The sequence below is a fragment of the Poecile atricapillus genome, chromosome Z, assembly GCF_030490865.1.
Source record: "Poecile atricapillus isolate bPoeAtr1 chromosome Z, bPoeAtr1.hap1, whole genome shotgun sequence".
NCBI lineage: Eukaryota > Metazoa > Chordata > Aves > Passeriformes > Paridae > Poecile > Poecile atricapillus.
In genome coordinates this window covers 6,195,300-6,213,237 of record NC_081289.1, presented here as the reverse complement: position 1 = coordinate 6,213,237, position 17,938 = coordinate 6,195,300, and the positions used below count along the sequence as shown (strand labels likewise).

Below are 17,938 nucleotides of genomic sequence, written 5' to 3'. Positions count from 1 at the left end.
TTGCCCTTTGCTGAACTGAGAAATCAAGGTCTTGCTTTGCTTCACCATGCCCTCCCTGCGGGAGTGACGCTCCCAAAAACATTCCTCATTCAGCAGTTTCCTCAAAATTCTGCCTCCAGGCCTCCTTTCCTGCAAAAGCTACAACAAACATCATCCTAATTTTGCAGCTGAGATGAAGCAGGCCTCTCCAGCCAGGATTGCTTTATATGAAATGGCTGCACGCTCCTCTTGTTCCCTGGAAACGCCTCGGAGTAAAAACATCACCTTTTTGATCATCACATAATAGAAGGAGGAAAGTCAGGGCTTTTTTTCTACACAGCAGGTGGCATTGCACAGAGAAAAATAAAAAGGGATATTTCCCCCCCCCAACCCCCCCAAACTTTACATAGATAAATTGAAAGCATGAGCAACAAGTTATGGTTCCAGCATCATCCTGATCATGCCCTGGCAACAAACATGAGCAGGAGACACCAACATCCATGGAGGAGATGATGCCAGAGCCAGCCAGGTGCTTGGGGCAGAGCTCTGTCACAGGGCTGGGGAAGGATAGATCCTAAGCAGGTTGTTTGAATGCAACACAGGGTTGGCTTTGAGTGCTTGGTACATAAGCAGGAGGGCCTAAAGTTTATTTTTTATGCAAAAGCCCTGGTTTGTGTGGAGAGCTGCCCCAGGTGGCACCAAGATAAATATGAGCTGCTTCCCAAAATCATTTCCTGCACCTTCCCTGCTCCCCACTGGCCCTCAGTTGGTGTTAAAAGAGCCACAGTGCTACTCTTTGAATCACTTCTGCCTGTGTGGCTGTGGTCAGCATCTCAGAGGGTATAACTTTGGAGCTGTGCTGATTTCTATCAGCAGAGAACATGGTTCTTTAGGGGTTTTTTGAATAAGAGAAGATATGTGCTAAGAAGTGCATTTGTTTCCACTTTTGTATCTGAAAGGCAACTATTCTTGTTTGGGGAGAAAATATAAAGCCCTGTTGGCAGCTCCTTCCTAATGCATAGAATAAAAATTTATTTTTCTAACCATAAGAAAACATTTTTTTCCTCTTTCTCCACACAACTGAAAATGTAAATTCATGACTCGTTTCCTGCACTCTTGACTGAGAAGTCCAAATGCAATTTTTTTTTTTGCCTTTATCCTGAATGCCCAGCTCTCACAGCAGAGACAATGAAGTGACATCCCCCTGATCTGCTCCCCAAGGGAGGCAGGGCTGCAAGTGCTGCCCATGCACTCATTAACTCACACTACAGGAATAGTCCTGCTGCTGCCACCATATACCCAGAACTCTGGAATTATTGTGCCTACAGTCCCAGGAAACTGCTGGGGTTTTGCCCAACATGGATCAATATCTCTTTAGAGATGCAATCAAGTTTTCCCAATGTTTTAGAACATATCTAAGGAATGGTGATGCTTTAGTAGCTCAAGGACTGTGCCTGATGCAGACTACAATGGGACTGATGCAGAATAGCTGTTGTATTAGAAATGACATAACCAAGAGCATTTTTTTAAAAATTGTTTGATTGTGGATATCTAAAACCTGTGGCTGCTTTAATGATTTAGTCCTCCTTCAGAGAGAAAAGCAGTACAGCTGGTGCAATGGTGCAACATCATTATATTTACATTAATTTATATCAGAAAGACAGTGAAAGCACACCCATCTGAAAGCTTTCATACTTCTATAAAATCTGAGACCAAGTTTGTGAACTAAACCTGAAATCTCCATTTTCACAGCCTGTTCATGGGGTTTTTCTGCTGTGAGAGCTGTGCTGAGATTTCTCCCCAAGGTGGGGATGTGCTGCCAGCCCTACAGGATCCAGCCCTACATTTGCTGGTGCAGAGCTGTGCTAAATGAAGGAGTCTTTTAGAATCAGACAGGCTTCTGTGCTGCAGCCCAGCACAAGGCTTGAGAGCAGGTCTGTGGGTGTCCTTCTTCACCATTCCAGCTTTAATGGTTTTTCACAAGAAATATTGGCTTTTGTGCCACCTTAGGTGAATTGGCAGCCCCTAATGAGCTGTGAATGCAATTTAATAACACTCAGTTCATAGGACAGAAATGGTTCTGTGGAAGGCAATGAGGGAAGGGTGGGAAAGGGGAAGGAAAGCACAGAGGTGCACAACCTCGGAGCATGAAAAATCCAAAGCTGAGATTGTAAGAACTTGTAGAGGTTTCAGACTTAGAAACTGTTGCAGCGGCCTCAGGGAGACAAAGAGTTACATTGTCCCACCCCAAACCCCTTGTGAAGGGCGGCCCAGGAGTTCTGATTGGGTTTGAGTCCCTGGGGGGTTCTCCCTTGGTGTGTTTCTAATGGTCCCTGATCCTGAACTCCACCCTCAAGGGTGTAAACCCTCGGTTCTGTCCCTCAAAAACCCCTGCTGTGCCTCTGTTCGGGGCTCTCTGTTCTGGACCTGAGTTTGTTCTCATGCTGAATAAATGGTTTCATGAACGGGAGCCCGTCTCGTTGGTGTTTCATGCTGGTCCCCAGAACCCTGCTGCTTCCCTGGACAAGATCCTGAGGTTGCAGGCTGCAACAAATGGTGGAGAATGCGGGCATCCAGGAGAACAGCAGGAGCGGCTCCATGGACACCTCGTAAGTCCCCGGCTGATGGCTTGAGAGCCAGCGAGACCCCCGCCTTGGAAAGGAGGACTCGAGAGTACCTGGCAGGGAGACTGGGTTGGGAGTGCCTCGGGCATGGGGGAAGAAAAGGGATTACGGAGGTGTGGGAGCCGAGACCAGACGCTGGGACAAGCACCTAACATCACCCAACGAGACGTATTATGGACGATATCAACATTATGGACGATTCTATTAACACTATGGACGATTATGGACGATATCAACATTATGGACGATTATATCAACATTATGGACGATTATGGACGGTATGGATCTTCCGGTGGACTGTTTTTGTCTTCTGTGGAGTTCCTTTTTTTGGTGTATACCTCCCTGTACCTTCCCCTTTCCTCTGTTCCTAAGGGCAGGACAAAGGGTGAAAAAAGCTAAGATGGCTCGGGGTTGCTGCCGTCTGCCCGCCGTTCCGTGTCCTCCTTCACCCCCTGTCTCTCCATATTCCCCGTTCCCTGTCCGGGAAAGTCCGTCCTGGCCTCCCCCCCCCATCCCAAGATGGCGCCGGCCACGCGGTCTGGGATCCCTGGTTTCCCGCCTTGCTCCTTCTTTTCCGGTCCCAAACCTTCCCTTCCCGAACCTCCCAGTAACTCCTGCTTCACTCCTACCCCTTTGTTCAGTGCTCCACCCCTGGGGGCTGTGCCTTCTCCATCGTGGGCAACACCTCCTCCGGGGAAATCGAAACTGTAACCGAGCTCCGAAAGCCAGTGTTACACCGAGATCATCTAAAGAGGCGACGCCCACATGGGAGCCGGAGCCGAAGCTGGAGATCGAAGAATTCTGCCCCTCGTGAGAGGAGATCTAAGAGCTGCACCCTTCCTAACAAAGAATCCTAAACTGGAAGAGACTGAACAAAAAAAAAATATTATGTTTGCATTAAGTACCATCACCGTTTAATTTGCCCGGCGTAGTCCGAGATTTAAGTGTTTGTTTTCAATTTTGTTTTTTCTGTTTGCTTAATGTGTTTTGTTATTGAGCTATTGGTGTCCCACAAAGCAAAGTGGGTGCTCTGTGGAAGAGGTGAGATTTTAAAGTGTATGTTTGGAAACGTTTTAAGCTCCTAATTAAAATTTGAAAAAAAAAAAAAAAAATAAAAAAAATAAAAAAGGAGCAGATGTTGCAGCGGCCTCAGGGAGACAAAGAGTTACATTGTCCCACCCCAAACCCCTTGTGAAGGGCGGCCCAGGAGTTCTGATTGGGTTTGAGTCCCTGGGGGGTTCTCCCTTGCTGTGTTTCTAATGGTCCCTGACCCTGAACTCCACCCTCAAAGGTGTAAACCCTCGGTTCTGTCCCTCAAAAACCCCTGCTGTGCCTCTGTTCGGGGCTCTCTGTTCTGGACCTGAGTTTGTTCTCATGCTGAATAAATGGTTTCATGAACGGGAGCCCGTCTCGTTGGTGTTTCATGCTGGTCCCCAGAACCCTGCTGCTTCCCTGGACGAGATCCTGAGGTTGCAGGCTGCAACAAGAAACAGCCAGAAGGAAATACTAGCTTCTCCCAGTTAGTTTTTGGAAATTTTTAAGTTGTTGGCTAGTATTAAACTGCTGTTATGAGTTCCCAACCAGGCTCCAGGAGCTGTGACAGAAAGGGCAGAGGTGAGAAGCCTGAGACCCTTGCAAACAGGCTCGATGCTGCAGAAGCCACAGAAGTAGCAGTGCCAAGGGTGAGGCTTTGCTCCAGAATGGTGTGGTTGACCTTGCTCTGAGATGAGCAGCCACACTGCAACACCCCAAACTGAGGGGTTCAGCCCACACCTGACTCTGGGAGTGAGGAGCCTCTGTGAGATCTCCAAGATGCTGGGGCAAGCATCACAGTACAGAGCAAGCTCTGACCCAGACACTGATGTGATCCCAAAAATTCTGTACCTGTGGCCAGCCCCTGGCCAGTCTAAGCCAGAAGCTCTAACACTGCTGTTGAGGCTGAATAAAAGAGTTCCAAAGCACATTCCCTTAGCAAATTTGCTTTGGCAGCCTCTTCCAGCACAGCACCAACCTCTGGGATGTAGCCATTGCTTAGCTGGCCTCCATTACTGTAACCTGGGCATTGGGATTTCTGGGCATTGGGATTTCTGGCTCCCTCTTTTTCCTCTCTCATCACTCTCCAGAGCAGTTGTTGGCTCCACACACACCTAATTTGCCTGATCAGTCACTTTAGACTGAAAATATGCTTTGCTTTCTTGCTTCTCCTGCCTTTTTTTTTTTTTTTTTTTTTCTTATATATCACTGCACCAGGAATCACCTTTGTAGATTGCTCACCCTCAACCTCAAGGACAGGTCAGTTCCCAGAGTCTTTGGACAAGATGATGCCATCTCATGGACAGCATCTCCAGCTGTGGAAATAAATTGGATTATTGTAACATTCATTTACATCACATAGCAAGGTACCGTGTAAATCTGCTCCCTTCTCCTCATTCCCCCTTGGGAATGAATCTTGGAGAAGGTGTGTGGTTTCTGCAGGGGGTTTTGGTTCTCCAGGGTGGGTGGGCTGTGTTCTCTCTGTGTTTCCTGGGATTCCTCTATTTAAGAAACAAGCTGTTGCATAACTGTGCACGAAGCCATGCACACATTCATAAACCATCTCCTCCCACACACCCCAGGCACAGCTGAAACACACAAGCAGGAACAAAGAGCCACCTTACACTGCCCTAGAGATACATAACAGCAAGAATATAGGCAATAATGCATATTTTATGCTTCCTTTTTAATTTTTTTGATGTCAGAGTACCAAACCTGGAATAATTAGGTTTGAATCCAACTTGCAGAACCTCAGCTCAGTAATTAGAAATTTATCACTGCAAAATGCACGGTGTCATTGTCTACGACAGGATCCAGTTCAATAAAAATCATCAGCCAGGTCAAACTACACAAAAATATTGCTTAGATTGAGTTAACCATCTCTCTCCAGTTCCACTCTTTATTTTTACCCCTATATTCCATTCTAGTTCTCTGTCCCTTAGTTTTATTTCTCCTCTACAATTCCTCTTAATCCTAAAAGAAATCTGAATTTCAAACTACTGGAATTTACTAAAATATGACATTTGACAAAATCCAGCCTTTAGTTACTGAAATCCTAAACAATTGTCCCAATTTTCTCCAAATTCATTATATTTATTTTTGCCAAAAGATGCTCTTATGGAACAAAAAAAAAAAAAAAAAAAAAAAAAAAAAAATCTATCCTATATATATCCTATATATATATATTATATAATATATATATTAATATATATATTATATATAAATATTAATAGACCTGAATGCTATTGCAAGAAAAATCATCAAATAGGAAGAAAAATGTATAGGTTAGGATCTAAATATCATAAACTCTACTTTAATTCATGTGAAAATCAAAGATTCTGAAGACAGAAGGCAAGATATTATCTCATCTTACTAGTATTTTGGGATTCTCACTTAATTTAAAGATGTCTTTCACTTTATTGATGGCAAAATGTATCCAAACTGGGAGAATTGCCTTTAATTAGGAGAAGCAAGTGCTGGATCTATGAATGGAAGCATTTGTAGGAAGTATTCAGCCAGGATTATCCTATTTAACAACCTGTTGGAGGCTGATGGAAAATGCTGTGAAATGTTATGGGCTGAGCACCAGCTCAGTGCACACAGGACTGGGGGCAGAATGATGGATGCAAATCCAGTGGGAGACAGGGATGGGAGAAAGGTGTGTCCAGATGTTGAGATGTAAAACATACCCCACCTTTCAATCTCAAGGACTCTTGTGACTGCTCTGTCTCCATCTGTGCCCACAAGTGGCCCATTTCTATCCATTTTGACAGCTAAAAATCAGATGCATCAAACACTTGCATGTTTTGTGAAAAACAGTGGTTGGTAGAGGAGAGTGTGGAATCAGTGCCTCCCCTAATGGCAGCAGTGTAAGGGCAGCAGGTGTCTGTTCTGCTTGTCCTTCTAGCTGACCAGAGAGCCCAGGAGCTGGAAAGCCTAGGCACAGATCAAAATTATCTGCAGGAGGTTGTGCTTGCCAGTGGCTGAGGGACACAGACAGAAGTCTGAGGATGAGCTTAATGCAAGGGAATCTGTGTAGGTATAGAGGATGGGAAGTTTGGAAACCATAATTTGTTTTCCTGTTATTTGCAGAACAATTATTTGTTTTAGCCTCTGTTTTGGCTCCCTCAGGTCCCTTTTTTACAGGGATACTCAGTCCTGCAGTTCTTGCCAATGAAGGCCCTCTCCCTGCACAGTTTCAGGTTCTCTGGGTGCAAGCCATGTGCTGCAAGGCCTGAATCCCATCAAGGGATACCACAGGAGAGAAGAGCAAGCTACCAAGGAATGTGCCATTAGGGAACAGCTCCTTTTCCCTGGTTTTAGCTGTAGTTTTCTGCCCATCACCATGGAGTCCCTGAAGGTCATGGATGCAATCTTAGGTGCCTGTAAGGAGTGACCAAGGCAAGCAGCACTAATTTCTCACCTGAACTACTGCACTGGTGATGGAAAAGCTTCTGTGATTGAGGAAGGCTGAAAGCCACTATTTTCCCATGTTTTACAGCAGCCTTTTCTGGCCTGAATTTCTGTGTAAAAAACTCATCCTGCAACTGTGCCTCCTCCCTTTCCCCATGCTCCTTCCAGCCTGGAGATGGGTGGGAGGAAACCAGCTGAGGAGGCTGCTGTTGCTGAGGGAGACCCCTGCAGTGAGCACAGAGCACGAGGCAGAACCTCCTGCCCAGGGGGGACCTTCTGCAGTCAGAGGTCCTTGATGAAGAAGCCTCAGAGGAAGATGCCTGAGCAGCAGCAGCACATGATGGTGTTCCCAGGCTCCAGAGGTTCCCAAAAGCTGGTTAATACAATTCCAAACAGAAACCTGCTTCTCCAGCTGTAAATGTCAGACACCAGACTGATGGTTTACACGTGGCAGTTCCAAGTGTCTGGAACAACTCAGGTTAATTTATTTCAGGGCTGAGTCCTGTTTTTCTCCTATATTAAATTTAAGGAGGGCTTTGCAACCATGAAGTCAATACAGCCCTGATCTCTTGACACATGAAAGTTGTAGGATGAATAACTTATTAGCACCCTCAGTAATGAAAAACACTTCAATATTTTGGACTACTGCAGATTTCCTACTGAAAAAAAAAAAATATGCGAGCAATATTTGCAGCCATGTGCTCAAGGTAATAATTAAGGAGAATTATCTTTGCCATATATATTAAAACAACATAATTGAAGATTCTGTGTCCATATTAAAGAGAAGGAGATAATATTTTGCTTAGGAAATTCACAGCAACTACAGTAACTGTTTCTATACCTGGAAGAATCTCAGGCTGAATAAGAAAAATGGGAATCAGATGCCCAAATATTACATATATACACTTTCTATTCTCTACCTTGAGAATCCAGTGTGGAGGAAACTCCATCCCTGGGCAATGCTCCAATTTCCTCCTTGAATGCACATGGCAGAGGCTGTGTGCAGTGAGGGTCTCAGATGTTCATGGATTTATGAAAAAAATCCTATTTTAGGAAAAAGATTTATGAAAAACCTTTTTTCCTAAAATACCAGGAGAAATGCTGGGCATGATCTGAGGAGCCAGATGTAAAAAACGTCCTGTTACTGATTGCCAAGGTATTTAAGATGTCGAATATTTTATTTAGAATTCCATGATGCTTCTCTAATGGCTTAGCCGGTAAATAAATCACAAGCACTGGAAGGAGCCATCATCAATCACTGCTTAGGGCTACACAGGCCTGACTACTGAAAAAGCAGCAATTAGCACTCATTAGCACTTATTTCCAAGTCTTCTCCATGAAAAAGGGTCATCCAAAGCAAGTTAAAAGTGTCCAGTGTCGAAGTTCTTTGACAGTTTAATGTTTCTGACTCAAACTCATTTGCAGTTTACCTGCAAGGTAACAGAATGTAGGCAGGGTTTATGCAGACTTGGGTTTGGGGGTTTATTTCTACAGTGACTCATAAAAGAAATTTGTGCTGAAGGTGTTCCTGCCCTCAAGGCATTTGCAATACATATTTCTCATGCATTCATTAGCCACTGCTACAGAAACCACTACTGCAGCTTTTCCTTCAGGAAGGGGTTTTCAGAGCATCTCACTCCTGCCCATCTCTCCATTGAGCTGCCTATTTTAATGATATTTAACATGTTTTAGAAAGCTCTTGATTGAGTTAGGTTAAAAATGGAGATCCATGATGTATGATTCCATCATACTTTTTTGTTGTTCCTTTCTGGGGGTATTCACACTCCAAAGAACACCAAATCCCAAAGGGCAAACACTTTGTGAGAGGCCTTTCAGCACACTTCCTCCCTCTGTGTGCACGATCCTATTCTGTATCTCCTTTTTAAAAGACCTGCTATCCCATTCCCAGGTGTATGCAGGTACAAAGGATACCAGATGAGCTTTCTTCCGCTTGCTGTGAGATGAGAGAGAAAAACCTGTCTCCAGGCGATCAGAATCTGTCACCAAGCCCACCGGGCTTTTTTGCAGCTCAGTGATGCCAATCAAATGGTTTCTATGAGAGACAAACTGCTATTCCTGGACTCTGTCTGACTTCTTGCTGTGGATCATCGCCTCATGGAAAAGGGAGAAAACCCAAATCCAAACCCAGTGCTGGAGCTGAATTTCCTTTCCTCTTCAACCCTGTGCACTGAGAACGGCTGAACCAGCACATCCCCAAAAGACAGAGGAGATCACCCAGAGCTTCCACCTGGAATCAGTGAAATCAAGCATGGATACCACTTTGAAAGGGCATGTGGCATCTCCAGGTGAGATCTGAAGTTTGGGCAGTATTGCCTTGCTGGATAAAACAGAACTTTTCACACCACATGGAAAGTGAGGGAATAGGATGAGGAAGAGTCTCAAGACTGAGCATAATCAGCATTATTCCTGCAGATTCCCCAGACTCTCTTTGCAGCTTGCCTTAGGGCTGGGATTATTTTCTCCTCTGAGGGCTCTCCCTGCTCATCTTTGCTATGTATTGGCTGATTTCTTTTAGAAACAACACAGAGTTCAGCCCCTTTTCCCACGATGAAGAAGTCCAATTTTGCCTTTTCTAACGAATCACATTTTCTTGTGATAACAATGAACTATCCCCATGAGCAAAATCTCACAGACAAAAATGTCCTTCCTGACCCTGGACCAAGGGTGCAAGCAGCAGGCAATAATTAGCCAAAACACCCATTCAAGTGCCTAAGCAGTGCTGGATGGGAAGAAACATGAATTTGTGCAACAGCAGGGACTGAAGGCAGCTCTTAGTACATTCCTGACCCCAAAACCAGGACACAGGAGGCATCTTGTTGTCACAGAAGCAGCAGGCAGTAATTTGGAAAACAGCCAGAGAAGGCAGGTTTTCCCCCTCTACCCTGCACAGGCATTCAAAGATGGTATCACAGGCCAAGTGGTTCCTTCTGGGATTAGAGCCTAACATCCAGTGCAGTTAGAAAAACACATTTCATGATTACAGGAGTTTTTTCTAAGCAGTTTGAGTACAAAGTTGTCCACCATTTCTAGGATGCTCCTTGGAGAAACCTGCCTGACACTGGAGCATCCCTCCTGTGAGGAAAGGCAGAGAGAGCTGGCAGTGATCCATGTCCAGCAGAGAAGGCTTGGGGGGGAATCTTATGGATCTACATAACTATGGAAAGTGAAATATGACTCAGCAGTGGAAGGAAGTTCTCATGGCAGCCAGGAGAGCCAGCCATGTCCTGGGATACACCAGGCACAGCATCACCAGACAGGTAAGGGAGGGGAATGTCCTGCTCTGCTCTGAACTGGGGCGGCCTCACTTCAAGTCATGGTGGCAGTTTTGGGCACCACTATGTAAGAAGGACATCAAACTGTTCAAGTGTGTCCAGAGGAGGGTGACCAAGATGGCGAAAGGTCTCAAGGGCAAGACTTTTGAGGAGCAACTGAAGTCACTTGGTTTGTTCATCTTGGAGGAGACTGAGGAGAGACCTCATGGTCTGCACCTCTCTTTGGGGGAAGGTGGAGGAGCTGGTCTCATCTCTCTGCTGACCAGCAACAGGACATGAGGCAGTGGAAAGAAGCTGCAATGGGGATGCTGTCCAGTCTGAACTCTGGGAAAAGGTTCTTCACTGAGCAGGTGGTCGGGCACTGGAAGAAGTTCCCTGGGGAAGTGGTCAGAGCACCAAACCTGACAGCATTCTAGGAAGGTCTGCATGATGCTCTCAGTCACATGGTTTAGCTTTAGGTATTCCTCTGAGGAGCCAGAGCCAGACTCAATGATCCTTATGAACCCCTTCTAACTTGAATTATTCTGTGATTTTTTATTCAATCATGGCTGCTTTACAATGACCTATGTATTTCTTGCAACATTGCGCCTAAAGCGGTGCATCTCACTACACCATCCTCTTATCAAACAAAAAAAATAAAATCTCTCATTTTTTCCATCCCTCTCTCCTGCTAGCCCAGAATGACACCTACCTTTATCCTCCCCCAACAGCTTATTATCACCTTGCATTTAATGGTCTCTACTGTAACTTATCCACTCCCACTGCACTGCTGCTCTGCCAGCTCTCGCCCATTTATACTCGAATGTCTGATTTCTCCTCCTAACTACAGCTCTTTGCACTCGCCTTTATCAAATTTCTTCTCATTATTTCAGGCCATTTTCCCTGTGTATTATGGCCATTTCAAATTCTGATACAAACCTCCAAAATGCCTGAGTGTATTCTCAAGTCACTGCCAACCACAGTTTTTTATACAGGCTATTTATTTCACCACTCTAGCCATTAATGAAGCTATGGAAAAATACAGACCCTGAAATAAAATGTATAGTGGTCTCACAATGCCCTCTCTGGCTTCATATCAATAGCTATTACAAGTGCAATTTTTCTGCTAAACTGTGTTAATTTGCTTCATTTCTTCTTTTCCTTGAAAAAAGGAAAGAGTATAGTGAGGCAAAGAAAACATTAACAACATCAGTTTTCTCTGAATCATCCATCATTTTTTCTCCATCCGCTCATTTTTTTCACACTTAATCATGTGCCTTTCCTTCAGATTTCCGCACTTTTCGTTTTGATTGATCCTTAGAAGCCCTTGCTGTGCCATTTTCTCTTCACATTAGGACACTGCTGACAGGCCATTAAAAAAGCACCTCTCTTCAGTTATCCCACCCACCTCTCCCAAATGGATCCAGCCATCGACACCCACACTTACCAGAACTGCCTTTTGAGGTCCTTATTCTGCTTCTCTCATCTCTGTGCTTTCTCCAGAGCACCAAATGCCAACTCCACGACCACTTCCACCTGAATTACTTCTGACTTTTAAAGTTTTGAGCTTCAAAAAAGCCTGACTGCAACCCAGAACAGTTAAGTTTAGAATAACAACACCCTGTACTTTCTGAAATACAAACTGTTGTCTGGAAAAAATTCTATTAACTCTCGTCTTTTCAAGTCTTCCCATGTTAGGCACTTTCCCAAAAGATTCTCAAGTATTGTTTGGAAATATCGGTGGACGAAAAATTGAGCACAAGTTGGCCATATGCACTTCCAGCCCAAAAAGCCAAACATGTCCTGGGCTGCATCCCCAGAACTGTGGGCAGCAAATCAAGGCAGGGGGTTCTGCCCCTCTGCTCTGGTGCCACTCAGCACCTGCAGTGCTGTATCCAGCTCTGGAGTCCCCAACACAGGAAAGTATTTGCTGTTGGGAGCAAATCCAGAGGAAGGCCACAAAAATGATCCCATGGCTGGAACACCTATCCTTTGAGGAAAGGCTGAGGGAAGTGAGGCAAACTGGAAAAAGCTCTGGGTAGACCATATTGCAGCCTTCCAGTACTTAAAAGGGAAGTTTTCCTAATATGAAACACAGACTTTTACCAGGGGCTGTAGTGACAGGACAAAGGGCAGCAGCTTTAAACTGAAAGAGGATCAGTTTAGACTGGCATTAAGAAAGAAATTTTTCATGATGAAGTTGGTGAGACACAGGAACAGGGTGCCCAGAGAAGCTGTGGTTGCCCCATTCCTGGAAGTGTTTGAGGACTAGAGGACATTTAACAGTCTTTTCCAACCTATACCATTCTGATTCCCAAGCATTGGAAACACACTGCTGGTGTTCAGCACATGCCTCCAGCCTTTCCTGAGTGACAGCCAGGTCTGTGATCCAGTGCTGCCGTTCATCTCCCAAAGTCACTGAAATGCACATCAATCATTCCTGACACATCCTGACGCTGAGTTCCTCCTGTGTATTCCTCATCCTGGTGTACAGACGTTTTAGCTTCACATGTTCATTCTCTCTCCTGGATATTACAGTCCCAGCTCCATGAATAATTCATTTACGTCAATGAAGTGCTACAGTCTGTCAGGACACAATTTCATAGCAGAAGCCAAGACAGAACCCAAAATTTCAAGCCCCTCCACCAGCTGGATTTGAGCCCTAAAGACGAGAACCAAGTATTGATTATTCTTTCTCTTTTGGACATTAATGCTGTTTCGGAGCCACAAATCTCTCCTAAAGAAATGTCCTGAGCAGTCAGTGTTTATGACCAACCAACCAACCTTTCCCTACAAGCTGCCAAAACACATCCTTAGCAAAAGCCTGGCCAGCTGTTAAGAGGACATCAGAGCAACCAAAACACTGTCAGTACCCAGATAGGATACCCATTGCTGCACATGAAGAAATGTAGCAGGATACCTCCCTCCCTTAATCTGCTCTCCCCAAAAGAAAGAACCAAAAAACCCAAAACCAGACTTATAGCAGTGCCAATGCCATTATTACTACAAAATCCTGTAATCACACAAAACTACTTAAGGGCTCTGTGTCTTTGAGAAAGCTTCAAGATTACACCAAATATAACAGTTATGGCAACAAGTCTTATTTTCGCTCTATATAATGTCAGGATGACCACAAGTTGGAGATTTTCTCTTTACAGAGATCATCAAATTCCAATAGAAGACACTGTTAATTCAACATCCAGACAAGCTTTTGCTAAGGTGTATTTACTAAGCCTCTAAATATCAGTGTTACCAAGTGTCCTTCATGAATCAAAAGCACCATGGTCTGCTTCTGTATTACACTTTAGGTCCATCTTCTCTTGGCCAAAAATATGTATTTTAGTTCAATATTATTTCTTGAACTAATGTTCAAAATGTAATGTGTCCAAATACAACCGAATTGATAATTTTGGCCTCTAAGTTTGAAATGAATTACCAGTTGCCAAGCTGATTTGCCTATTTACGCTCACTGACAAACACCCTGTGCTCCTCTGGCTATTTAACACTACAAATTTGGAATAGTTTGTGAAAGCTGAACTCAGCCATGCACAAAGGCACAGAAGGATTTTTACATAGGTTTGTTCCACGTGCCACCCATCTCCACATTGCTGCTGATGTGTTTTGGGGTCTTTTCACCTGGCAATACTCACCTGACAGCCTGAAACCAGGAGTGGCTAAGGGCTGCTGTTCCTCAAATGTGAACTGCATCTCACCAGGTACCTTTTCTCTGCATCCTGGATATGAGCAACAGGTGAGTATGTCACAATGAGAGAGATGAGATTTCTAGCTAAGGGTGTCAGATGCAGTTATGTGGATTTTTACAATCTGTGATCAGCATCCAACAAGTGCTACTGATTTTACTGAGACTTGGACCTAGATATTACTCCCCTACTTTTAGAGTTTAGGGGTTTTTTTTAGGTATTATAGAGCACCACCTAAAAACATGTCTTTGTAAGAGGGAAGGAAAAGTGGATAGAGAGGTTTTAAAATTCAATCAGTATTATCCATGCTGCTGCTGCTGCTACCAATTCTGCTGCTACCAATTCTTAATATTTATCCCAGTAAGAGGCTAAGGGACGAGGAAAGACCTGGACAACACCAGAGGAAGAGTCAAAAGAGAACAGCATGGACAATCTGAAGCCCAGGACAGGAGTGTTACCTCAAATCCTGAACTAAGCCAGGACATGCTAACAACTGCTACTTACAGGGTTGCAGGAATCCTGATCCCTAGTATCCATCTGGGAGATTAAACATCACAAGTATTGGCTGTGAAACAATGAGGACTTTTCCTTGGCACTCCTGGCAGAGCTGCAGCCCAAGAACTTAATCTTACTGCTGGAGCCATCAGATGCAGCCAGACTTCTGCAGGGTTTGGCAGGCACAGGATCTGTATAAAATGACTGTTACTTCCTTCTAAAACTTGTTTGTCATCTAGATGAGACTACAAGCATCTTTACACTGTGTTTTAAGCATATAATTAAGAATATATAGTATAGAGTTGGCCCTTACTCAGCAAATGGTGATTATAATTGAATCCTATGAACAAGGACCTGAACAACTGGAAATTTGTATTTTTAAATTTCTGTATATGGTGGCTAGAGGCAGAAACTGCTTTTATGATGGAACAGAAAAGTGTCATGTACTATTCAGTGTAAAACTGATCTGAAGCATTTTTAATCTATCAACATTAACTCCCTCAGGTCCCCAAAGGGAACATGTTTGCTAATTATCCTAAGAGATCAAAAGGACATATAGAGTGAAAATTATTTTAGAAGAGGAATCTTTAACAGACAAATAAAATTTACTGTCTGGTTACCTGAAGTTGGGGAAAAAAGCAAAGTACATCTAAAGCATTTAAACTGTAAGGATTTTGAGTGACCTGATCCTGTAGATTATGTTTTTATATTGGGGATTGTTTCTTTACCAGTTCTGAACATGGGACCAGTATTTTTGCTCTGCTACCTTTTATGGTTCTTCACTACAACTTTGCTCAAAGGACAAGGTCCTGCAACTCTAAAACTGCTGTTCATTATCAGCATTGGATAGCCTGGATGAGCAGCCTGTGAATTCAGACTGGGCATGTCAGCATTTCATAGAAGAGAAAACCTTCAGCCTACCCACCTAAAGGGACACTCCAGAATGCACAAGGTCCCAGCAAACTGGTCCCATCACCAAATATGTTCTGGTGAACATTCAGCAAAAACAGCTGAGTAAGTGGTAAATTAATTTGTGGAGCCCATGTGGAGGAGGTGGGGAACTATCTTCCAGCTTTAGACTAAGACTTTGTGTTTCTAAAGACAATACTATATAGTTTAGAAGAATTTATGAATCTATTGGAAGTTCCAGGGCATCATCTGTGTAAAGGAAGTGTGGTTAGATCATCACAACAGTTTAAGTTGTGGCTAGAAACTTTAAAACAAAGAGGAAAGCTTTGTTAATTTTTTACAGTTTGAGGTTCCAACCTGGTTTAGAGACAATTATCCCTCTGATGAGCGTGAGAAACATTAATCCAAAATCCTGCAATATGGCAAGATTAGGTATAGCCCAGCCCTGAGTTAATGATCATCTAATCTGAATACAAAAAGCTATTGAAAGGCAGGTTCCAATGCTTCAAACACAGGGCAAACCTGTTCTGACTCCAGGAGCTTTCATCTGTGATTTTTCATCAATGTGTAGATTCTTAATCTGCATAATCTTTAATTCGAGTAGGTTTTCATTCAAAAGTGAAGCTAAATAAAGACAGTAACTAATAATTTAACAACTTAGCTCAGATTTAACATCCAAGAACAGATTGTAATCAAGCACCATTCCAATCTGACAGCAAAAGCAAGCCAAAGAAACACAAACAGCTTTATATACACACACACAGAGTATCATATAACTGGTTTGAAATGGGAACCAGTTTCCAGGGGTTATGAGCTCCTTCCAATGTTCTTTTGTTTCAATGGGAACTCTGCACACTGTTAATAAAATACTGATGCCATACAAACACCTATATCCAAAAGTCAGCTGGTGATTCACCTAAAACTGTCCTCCCCCACCTCCCAAACAACAGCAATTGGTAACAAGAGCTTCTGTTTCCCCAGATTTAGCTAAGATTCCCTTTATACAAAAAACATGAAGTACAAATGAATACAGAATTTTAAAGCTGAAAGAATAATTGCTTTCATAAGAAACTCAGAGATGTGACACAAAAGAAACAAGACTGAGTATGCATATAAAATTATAGGTTGATGTTAATTATGTATATTAAAGTCACAGATGATGTCTAGTATGCAATCATGTTAAAAAACAGGTTTCAAGAAAGCTTTACTATGAAAATGAAATGAAATTTGGTGAAGTTAAATGAATTTGTTGCTTTAGCGACTGTGAAAATATTACTTTACTTTAAACGCATTCAGAATTTCAAATTCCCAATATGTAAAATTTTCAAATCTTAAGTAGTCTACTATAGCTATAGCTGTTCTCTGAAATGAAATATTAGCCCTTGTAACAATGAAAAAAATCCTTTCTCCGTTTATTTTTTTACATAAAGGATGAGAAGTGCTCCCAAAACAAAATCAATTTACAATTTTCAAAGGTTACTGCAGATAAAAATGTACATTCCTTTTTTTTTGTGACTACATATTAAGCAAGACTGTGCCTAAATTCAGAGAATGCTCCATGTTTTCACTGCACAAGCATTACATGTTGCCATATTTACACTGGGGAGTCCAAAGGCGTAGCTCAGTGGCATCAATCTTCACATTATGAAAAATGGAAAACGTTCAGCTGCTGCTGTTGCTTCTTTGCACCTTGAATCCCTTGAGAATTCACCCTGACCTTTCGTGTGTCCCTAAAGCTTCCCTACACTTTTGTATAAACCAACAGACAAAGAGGATGAACAGCTCTTCAGCTCTTTCACTGACTATAAAAAGCAGGTTTTCTTTAAATCAATAGTTTAATAGCTATGCTAAATACAGCTTATGCCACATTTCTTGCTTCTAATTCAATGTAATACTTCTGGGTACCTCAGTCATCATCTTGCTGATTTCTTTTCTGTCAACAGAACAGGAGAGTTCAGAATGTTAGGACACAGTTATCTGAAGTAAGAGCACTAATAAATTATGACAAGTGTTCCAGATAAAATGGATTAGACAGTGATTGCATTTCTAAGTCATTTTTGGAACAGTAAGAGATAATGTTTCCAGCAAATGGAACACAGCAATATCAACTGTCTCTCTCATCCCAAACTACAGGATTTTATTTCCAGTAAAGAAAAAGATTTGCCTTGTCCATTAACTCATGGAATATACAAAAGCCAGAAAACATCATGGTCGAGGCAAGAGTCAGTGATCCAGGTAACCTGCCCTCCCTTCCCTACCTTACAAAGATGCCATGTTTTCATGTCACTGTGCATTAAAAGAACATAGAAACTGGACTGAAAAAGGAACTACTCTTTCATGCTTTTTCCTAATATAGTTGTCTTATAACTTTTAAAGAAAAAAGTGAAAAACATTAAAAGTTAAAAGCATTAGCTCCAGGCATTCAAAAAAGCACATATCCATTCGTACTACAGTCATATTTACATTTTAGTAAGAAAGGAAACAGCTCAGTCCTTCAGTAAGGTTTGTCAAA

The 17,938-nt window shown here is 42.9% G+C and overlaps 1 protein-coding gene across 1 annotated transcript in view; it reads right to left on the bottom strand.

Moving 5' to 3' along the window:
- Positions 1–15,980: 15,980 nt before the first annotated feature.
- Positions 15,981–17,938, bottom strand: part of LOC131593074 (cell division cycle protein 123 homolog) — a 31,734-nt gene continuing 29,776 nt past the window's right edge. Inside the window, exon 13 of the mRNA XM_058865272.1 lies at positions 15,981–17,359. Within this exon, the coding sequence (XP_058721255.1) occupies positions 17,333–17,359 (27 nt within the window). The 3' untranslated portion in view covers positions 15,981–17,332. The remainder of the gene's footprint in view (positions 17,360–17,938) is intronic.